The 10,162-nt window shown below is 34.4% G+C and overlaps 1 protein-coding gene across 9 annotated transcripts in view; it reads left to right on the top strand.

Moving 5' to 3' along the window:
• pbx3b (pre-B-cell leukemia homeobox 3b) overlaps positions 1-10,162 on the top strand; it is an 88,179-nt gene that overhangs the window by 417 nt on the left and 77,600 nt on the right. For 8 of the 9 annotated variants that reach the window (XM_058390092.1, XM_058390088.1, XM_058390090.1 and 5 more), the window contains exons 2-3: positions 857-1,082; positions 1,735-1,808. In XM_058390092.1, the coding sequence (XP_058246075.1) occupies positions 886-1,082; positions 1,735-1,808 (271 nt within the window). In that variant the 5' untranslated portion in view covers positions 857-885. Of the gene's footprint in view, positions 1-432; positions 1,083-1,734; positions 1,809-10,162 lie in introns of all 9 variants that reach the window. The other variant, XM_058390084.1, reaches the window with a different exon arrangement.

Here is a 10,162-nt window from a genome sequence, read left to right as displayed (position 1 = left end):
TCTTATATTTTCGTGATCAGCTTAAGCTCTGAGCCGTCCTCTCTTAGAGAATGGCATTGGCACATTGTCAATCTTCTACGGCTTCCATTAACCAACATTAAGCACACACAGCCCAAGCGCTTACCTCATAAATTTGAGAAAACAACTATTTTTTGCGCAATTATTTTTTTTCAGGAGTTTTACCGTTTTCTACACAATCGTCACAAAAACAACAAACAATAACTATTTGTTTTTGAATTTTTATATATTATTGCTCATTTTGAACCTACCACATTGTAGGTTTCACTTATTGGTGCCGGTACTAATAATTTATTTTCTAAACAAAATCTAAAAAACGAACTGTTCAGTTAGTGTACCATTTAACCTATTTGCTTACCGTAAGACTAAAATTATTGTTTTGTTTCTTTTCTCTCTCTTTCTCTTACATTTGAGGGTGATGCGGACTGAAAGGGTTTTCAAGAAGTTAAAAAAGATTCAGTGAAGTAGACTGCTAAAAAATAAGTAATCTCCAAGAAACTTTAAAGAGAAAAGACAAAGTCAATTTGGAATGCAGTGTTCGGACTGTATTCCACGATCTACCGCTGTCACACGAATCCTGAGCTGAAGTTTAAACAATAACGCCGAAATACCACCATTGACTTTTACCTAAAGGAACTATTCATCGCAGGATTGATTTTTTTCCGGGAACTCCTTGGACTAGCAATTCTGCTGTATCGCTGACGGCAATTCATGCCGTTTACCTTCCCGCGAAATTGTTTCACATTTCGGAGACGATATACCCCACAAAATGCTGCTCATGCTGTAGTCAAGTTGCGTTTTTTTTTTTTTTTTTTGCATGTGCTCATTCCCTTCTCAGAAGCCCATTGATTGTGTTGCGGCGAACTGATGGACGAACAAGCCCGTATCATGCAGTCTCTCGGCGGTATAACTCTGGCTGGCCACACGGTACAGGGGGGCATGGCAGTTCCGCCTCCACATGGACATGATGGCTCCGACGGGGACGGAAGGAAGCAAGACATCGGCGACATTCTCCATCAAATCATGACCATAACAGACCAAAGTCTGGACGAGGCGCAGGCAAAGTTGGTGCATTTATTTTAATTACAGTTAATTGAAATCACTTCAGTTCACTAGGCGGTATTACATTGACTACGAGCTAGACTGTCGCATAAAATAATATGTAAAAACTTCTTTAACATTCTAAAACACCAAACACATCATACAAAATCTCTTTAACGGATACAATTCATTCATTTATATGCTACGATGCACTTTGCTCTCCTAAAGTTAGGCTACACAAATACCTTATTCGACAATAATTCTAATAAAAATAACTTTTGAACAGCAACTGAAAGACAGTATCCACATTTGCTCCACATATGCATTTGATCAATAATAGTTTTATACACACACACACACACACACACAACACACACACACGTGTGTGTATATATATATATACATATATATATATATATATATATATACACATGTGTAGTTCTAATTTTGCACTTTTTTGCTTTCATGCATTAGCATATTTTTGTTGTTAGAATGACATTGAATTCCGTTTTAAGAATGTATACAAAAGATCTGCGGCATCTTCTGATGTCATAGCATCAAATTCAGGTCAGAATTATCGCACATAAAATATCAATTATTAAAAATATATGTAGCAGAATTATTTATTTCAACTGACCATATATCAATCTTGTATCCTTTTCAACGCTAAAACAGAAAGCATGGCCTGAATTGCCACAGAATGAAGCCTGCCCTCTTCAGTGTACTCTGCGAGATCAAGGAGAAAACAGGTAAGTGTACGCATGTTGAACCAAAGGTCAACATTACACTCGTGCGTCTCAAGAAAAATTAAACTCTGAGCCACCAAATATTAACGCACCGCCATCTTTACAGCTCGTCTTTTCGTTTTTTTGGTTGCCGCTTTGTATCAGTCACGCTGCCTAGCGCTACATAGCCAGTGGTTGTGTACTTAAAGAAAGCGCTAATATGCAGTGAAGTGCAAGATGTTACTAGGCGAAAGCGTGCTTTTACCTCCGCCTGATCCATCACTGGCACAGGTTGAATGGATAAGCATCCGCTTTATTTATCCCGCGTCACTTCTATGTTGCTATTTTTTAATCTTAAAAGAAAAGTCCGAAAACCGCTTAGCTGGAATACAACGGTGTGCAGTGTTAGATTGTGTGTGCGATCGAGTGGATACATGCCCGTTGCTTGAATTTATTTGCAGCCCGTTTGCTTAATTATAATATGCTCCGGGCTACAGCGTACTCATTGAGCATCGAAAGGTGGTGTGGAGTGCAGTTCTTTATTTCCTTAACCCAATTATCTTTCCAGTTTACGGGAAAGTTATTGACAAAATTGGCGACTAATTATGGACTTATTTTATTCTGCATTTGTATTGTGAACAGTTATAGGAATTAGTAAGCACACTTGTAAATAGCAGCCAAAATTATGTCTTGTAATTAGGAGGCCTACTGGGAAAATACAAAATGAGGTTGTTTTATGGAGTTAATATTTGGTGCCACATCGTGCTGAAAACAATTTCTGAAATTTGCTTTAGCTGGGTACCTCATGCTGTATTGTACTAGTACTTGACCACAGTGAAAGATACCTATTTTGATCATGCAATTGATGTCCTATAAATATGTGAAAACATTAAATTTTAATTAGCCAAAAAAGTACTGCATTTATCATAATCTATATTATAAAAATCTATAATTCTATATCATAAATCTGATATTATTTTTTTTACTCAACCTGCTTCACTCCGCCTGTGCAACGGTAAATTCAGCATCACCTCAAACCATGCATTTTCACAGTTATACAGCATAAGCCATTGTCTCACAAAAAAAAACCCTACATAGTACTGAACTACATAGCACTTAACGGTAATATGGTCAGTAATATGTTCAGGTTAAAGTCCTTTCTCTTTCTCTATTGCGTATGATATTAAAACAGCTATTATCTTGTGCACTAAAGTATTTAACCTTGCAAATATTTAAAAATAACTCCAATGTTCTAACAAAAGGTTACTTGAAAATTGTATAAAATTTGTTTAAAGCAGGTGACTGTTTAAAGCAGGTGAATGAATTGACCAATAAGACAAAACACGGTGCAGTGACTTTGTGGCTGGCATTCATCAAAAAATTAACATGTTTTAAGTTTTACATTTGAAATGTTTTCACTATTTAATTTAGGTATTTATTTAGAAATATTTAAATTTAATAGTAAAAACATTGGAGTTTTCACAGGAAATCATAGTATACAGGTACTATGCCTATATGGAAAGTTTTGCTAGTTTTACAAGTGTGACAATAGCGTGAATGAATTGTGCTTTGCCAGATTTGGTGGCCTTTGTGTGGTTTATAAGCAGACGTGACTCAAGGAAGATTGTAAAATTTAATGAACTTCTGTGTGGCTGAATCTTCCCACCAGGGGAGAGCATTGCCGTGCTTTGATTCCCAGTTCTTTTTGCCTGTCTAGTGTAGAGAGTGAATGGTGAGACTAAAGGATTCAGCTGTGCCTTTACAGTTTGTTGTTATTCCTTGCAACCTCTGAAGCACAACATTATATTAATGTATAATAATTATCTAACAATAGATATTATATAATAATACAATAATAATACTTTTTTGTTAATTTAATGAATTAACACTTTGTTCTTTACACATATGACATTTTTAAATTCTCGGTTCATTTATTTTAAGGGTCTAATTCTTGAATTGTTATTTTTATATGTCTAGTCTGTAACATATTATACAGCTATTACCCATATTGCATCATATATCAAGATAAATATGCATGCAGTATCAAGCTAATTATTTAGATGAGCTTGCTTGCCATCTATAATCTATGATTTTTTTTCTTCTGCTATTAACACACCCAAGTTAATTTTCTAACAAGCTTCTTTGTACCAGTTGGCTTTTAAACCCCACAAGCGAACATCTTCTTCACATCTGACATTGTTTTATTATATCAGAAATTAATCCTCTTGGTCAGAAGATGGCTCGAACTTTAAGGATAGAGTCTTTGAAGTAGACTAGGTTTAAAAAATGTAAGTGGAATTAAACAACTGTAAAGAATGATGTTATTGTAATAGTGTTGTAATAATGCAATATATATGGCTGGTCATGAGAAGCTTCTCTTTTTTGTTAGAAATATGTGTGGTTTCATCATTATCTTGTAGAAAGACATTGTCTCTGGGTTGTAACGGAGGCTTCTACTGATAAGCATTCTACTTTGTCCCCTCTTCTCTGCCAAATATATCTTCCATTTGTTTTTTCCCACTTTTAAAATCATACTTATAAATGTACTGTCAAAAAGACTATTTTTGCAAATTTCATATTGCCTGTTTGTTGAGATAGGAACTGAGATAGGAGTGTTTCATTATAGGATGCATGGCAATAATCTGTGTGTATGCATGTGTATTTAAGCACATGTATGTGGATGTGCAAGATTAATGAAAATGTACAGGATTTCTCTGTGTGAAACATCATTGTAGAGATAGGTTGGTAGATTTGTTATATGTGGTTAATGCTGTATAAATGTAAAGATATGATACAATGAAGCACATTTGCTATGCACTAGGATATTTCAAACAAAATCTGGGTTGCCTCTGCCTGGAGGTAAAATTTTTTGACTGCGCTTAGTTGTACTGATGGTCCTTCTTGACTAGCCTGTATTGGATCTTGACTCGTAAACTTTATCTCTCCTGCCTTATTTCCCAGAGCTCAAGCAGCACACAGGCCTGTTGCTTTAAGCTTGCCATCATCCCCACAATCGAGTTTTTATTTTTTTGGTAAATTAGGTTTCACAAAAATTTCAAATTGTGTAATACTATATTTATAATCTCTAAGACTATCTTGCCACATACAAACATTTTTAAAGCATCATTTGTATTCTTTTTGTAATAATATGGACTAATTTGCATTTGATTAACACTAACATTAGAAAAACTGGCTATTTTTACATGCAAATATTTTAACAACATTTTGGCAATTTGTATGAGGTCATTCTGTTCACAAAGTTCAAATAAAAATGTTTATTTGTATTCTAAAAGGGATGCTCTGTAATCTTCATTTATCTGTATGTTACATACTTTCTCAGTTACAGTGTATACAAGTCTACATACCCCTATTAAAGGTGCAAAAAATTAAACCAGGTAGCTTTGGACACCAACCACATCACACAGGACAACTGTTATTTTAATATTTTTAGTGTTTTGGGCAACATGCTAACAATGCATAGCATTTATTGAAAATTCTATGTCCAACAAAACTGACTTATAAGGCAGCTTTCATCTTAAAATCATATCACTTTTTAAACATCCTTTCTTTTATAACTGTGACCTTAATATTCTGTCATATGCACTATTTCTTTATGGCTTATGGCTATACAAAGACCATCCTATCCACATATAGGCTGGCAATTCTTTTTGTTATAAAGGAATGACTAGTTTCTTTTGTCTTAATTTATGGGTTTGTATTGGCTCACATTCTTTTTCATATTCTAGTGAATTTTTAAATGATTTTAAAATTAATCCCAATATTATAAAATGACTGAAGTTCACTGTTCAAAATTTTATTAATAGCACTCTGTCTCTGGCTTAGTCAACATGTACAAGGATATATTTTAATGGAAACTACAAAACACTTCTGTAGTCATTTAAGATATGAGAGTTTGCTAGATTCTGAAAATGTAAGAAAATAAGCAATTAATTTATACAGTTAAATCTAAATGTCTAGTTAATTGGGATAGGAATTTCTCTTAGTTTGGCCACAATTCTATTCCCATTGTGATGTGATGTTTTTTTCCCCTTAAAATGGAGCCTTTGACTGCAGCTACATTTGCAACTGCTAAAATAATAGTAATATATAATGTATTTCATATAATTCATATAATGTATAAATAAGCACACAAAAATAGGAAAGTTGAGCATTTTGAGTAAATAAATCAATGCCTTTTGATTCAAGACTTCAACTGTACTATGGTATATTTATCTTAATCATCTCATTCTTTGTTGAAAAAAAAAAATGTGACCACCATTCTGACTGTCCCATATGTATATTGCTTAAAATTTCAGCACCCCACTTTGAGCTCATATTCATTATTTAATTCAAACTCCAATATACTGTGGAAGACAACTAAAATAATAATTTTTTTTGTCAATGTCTAAATATTTGTAGCATGAAAGAACAGTTTTTAAAATAGAGAAAGCTTGTTGGCACTCCACTACCATTAGAGGCTCTGGACAGATTTCCCCATTGCCATAGCCTTAGAAGTATTAATTCACTTTGATATGCTAATTTGGCGGGCATTATACAAGAAATGAGATTAAGTGACAGCATGAAATCATTTGGCTGTCAGTAAATTGAGTGTTTTTAGCAGGAGGTGTTTGTTTTTTCCCCTCCATATTCACTTGCTTTGTGCATTTCAATAAAGCATTTGTATTGAAAGGCATGTACAAGAAAGACTTGATTATTTATGTGTTTTCTCTCTTTTTATACAGTCTTCTTGGTGTCTCTGAGAAGTAGGAGGGGCAAGATGACTGTGTCTTTAATGATGACACTGCAGTGGGTCTCTTGCTGCTTAATTACTGGCAGCATGTTCAGTTCCAGTTATATATTTTTGAAACATTTTAAAATGATTTTCACATCTTCTGTTCCATAAGACAATGGCCCATTTTTCAAGATAGATGTGAATCAATTTGTAAAACAATAGCAAGAGCGTTTAAACAGTAAATGTGCTCATCACAAAATCCTGTTGGTTAGGGAAGAAAAAATTGTAGGATGAAAGCTGGTTTATAAGTTGCTTCCACATGCCATGACCCCTTTACTGTGCAACAATTTAGAGCCATCACAAATTCAACTGACAAAACAATCCTCTGCTATTCCTGTGGAGGTCTCCCTATTATTGTGTATGCCAAAACCTGGCTTCTTCCTGAATACATCAGTTTCCCATATTTCCCTCTTGCTTTTTTAAAATGCATTGACAAGGCTGCAATCACTAAAAACATCTGAACTTATTTCACAACTAAATTAATGTTTCTGGAATTTGTCACTAGATTTGGGCCTTTTCAGATGGCATTTTAATGTTTTCACTTAATCTAAATAAGCTTTGTAATGTGTTTTGAATTGCTATTAATCAAGAAAGTAAGAAAACCAGCATTACCAAAACCTTTGTAAATCTGGTGGCAATTTCTAATTTAGTGTGGCCTAAATAAACACACAACTTTACTAAAAGACTGATGGATGATGTTCATTATGTACATTACACATAATATACCTTATCTGTATTGCAAAGAGAGAAATTCTGGAAGAATTGGTGTGAAGAGGTGTATCAAAATGGAACGGATTACTGCAATGTAGAGTCAGCAAAGATCTGCAGTAGATGTTCTGTATGTGTGTGTGATTGGTTTGTGTGCTCTTGCTCTGCTACAGACTAGAGCTGGCAGGAGCACATGCAGAAGAAACAGCAGCAACAAAAGAAATAATAGGTGAAAAATTACCTCCATATGGCATTTCTGACTGAGTGAGAGAGAAGTGTTTTGAAGAACCATTCTTTTTTGAAGTGAGATTTAATCAATAGTGGGAGATTACAGAAAACTATTACGGTGTCAATATTGCAATCCTCTCTTACATCCCTTCTTTCTGCTCATAGGCTATTGACTTCTTGTTTTTTTCTGACCTTTTAACTCACTCAGTTCAGGAATAAGAGGCCTAAGAGAGACCACAGGAAACTAGCCATGCTGAACCTCACCAACTCCCACACAAAATACAAAACTATGGGGCAAATCACCAAGGTGACTTTGTCATAAATCTGATGCTTTTAAAAATCTTCCTTTCTATGTGAATTAATATTAGGCCTAGGACTGTATCCACAAAAGTTAAATTTCATATGTTGGTCTTTAAACATTAAAGTTGTGCATGATTATGTTTTAATTGTTGTGTTATCTTGTGACGATATAGTATAGTGCGGGCACACACACAGAGGTAACATTCAATATTGTCAATTACTGAAGATTTTTGTATCTATAATAGTTGGAGTTCATTTTTGGCTGGTACATGACTAATTGGCTAAATGAACTACTGTGAAATGTTAATAAATAAACAACAGTAAAAAGTCAGAACAGGGTGTGTTAAAATATACAGAATACTATAAGTATCAACCTAATTATGAGTGAAATTAAAATGAAGAATCTTAAGAGTAGAGTAGCCTATTTGTATATAATTGTGACAAATAATGACATACACAAATGATGATGATAATAATAATAAAAAATAACAGTATTTCTTGATACCTACTTTTAGAAATGTATACAATATTTAGCTTAGCATGTGCATTTTGCCATGGGATTTCACCTACTTTCACCAACTCTTCTGTAAGTTATCACATGGACATGTGAGGAAGTTGTAGCAAGACATTAGAAACATGCAAAATCCAGACCAAATAACCATCTTTTTTTGTTTACATGTTTACTTTAGCTGTGGCCTTTTTGTACAGAAAATCTCCTTTGTTTGTGATTTATCTTACATAGGCTATTAGTTTGCTCATACTCACATTCACCCATCGAAGGCACATGACTTCTGGGCCAGGTTTAAATTAATGAACAAAAGTTGTTGTCCAATAAGGAATAATCTTTGCTACCAGTACTATATAGTCTACTAAAACTTTAATATTAAAAACACAGACACCAACAGAATCTTCTCTGATATTATATGAGCACTGTGCCTGGAAAGGAAGGAAATTTTAGAGGAAATTTTCAAACAGACTGTTCCGTTAACCAAAAACATTTAAATTTGTTATTTAATTTATTTGAAATGTTAAATTTGATTTAAATAAACAAACAGAACAAAATTTGTGCACTTTATGGCCAAATGTATGTGGACAACTGACCAACACCCCCATTGCTACAAAGTTTCACAAAATGTATGGACTGTATTTGTATGTTATAACATAGATATTTTAGTTCATCTAGTTCAACCCTTTACCAGCATTCATTGTTCCCTGTACAAAAGTTATGGTCCATAAAAACATGGATTGCCAAGGTTGGTTTGGATGAACTTCAGTGGCCTGCAGTCCTAACCTCAACCCTATCAAACACATTTGGGATTAATTGGAACACAATCTTTTTATGCATGAATGGAGAAAACTCTCCCCGATACATTCCAAAATATAGTGGAAAACCTTCCCTGAAGAAACTTATGGCAACAAAGAGGGGACCAACTCCATATTGTTTTCAAGTGGGATATTCTAGCACATAGGGGAGTAAATATCAGGTATCTACATACTTTTGGCAATGTAGTATTCAGGGTCAATCTATGCATTATACCCCTAACACACACATTTTCCATTTTATCATTGATTATATGTATTTTTTGTGTACTCCAAACCAAATGAATTTGTATGTACACATAACTGTAATTAAACACAAGCAGTACAGACTAAAAACATAGCTTGGAATATATAGAATATGGTCACTGAGAATGTAAGCATTTCTAACACTGTGGGCGAGCATTTATTTTGAGGCACAACAGCATTGATTTTGGTTTGCTATCTACTGTACACAAAAATTACTGGTCAGTTTATTAGGAACACTATACTAGTACTTGGTAGAATCTCCTCTGCTGTAGGCATGTTCTCAATTCTCCATGATGTGGATTCATGTTGTAATTGGTGCAGATTTTCCAGCTGCACAGTCATACTGTTGGACACTGAACTACTGACTGGGAAAGCCATTGAAGTGCATGAACTCATTGTGATGTTCACTGAACCAGTATGACTTTTACTTTGTGACATGGTGTGTTATCATGCTGGAAGTTATTATAAAATAGGCAACTTTGACCATTAGGGGATGTCTTCAGCAACAACACACAAGACAGGCTGGATGCATGGATTCTTTTGGTTAATGGCAAATTAAGACCATACCTTATACATCTCATAGCAGAAATCAGGATTTATCAGACAAGCCAATTTTTTCCCCCAACCTTTGACTGTCAAGTTTCCATGACCCTGTGCCCACTGTAGCCTCAAATTCCTCTTTGCTGATAGAAATGGAAGCTGATGTGGCTGTTGTAATTATATTCTGCATATTGTGTACTCTGAAATACATTTGTGTGCATGTGTATTTTGCTTCATGCTGAGC

The sequence above is a fragment of the Hemibagrus wyckioides genome, linkage group LG05 (genome assembly GCF_019097595.1).
Source record: "Hemibagrus wyckioides isolate EC202008001 linkage group LG05, SWU_Hwy_1.0, whole genome shotgun sequence".
Lineage (NCBI taxonomy): Eukaryota > Metazoa > Chordata > Actinopteri > Siluriformes > Bagridae > Hemibagrus > Hemibagrus wyckioides.
The sequence above is the reverse complement of the archived record's forward strand: the minus strand, read 5'-3'. Positions and strand labels throughout refer to the sequence as shown.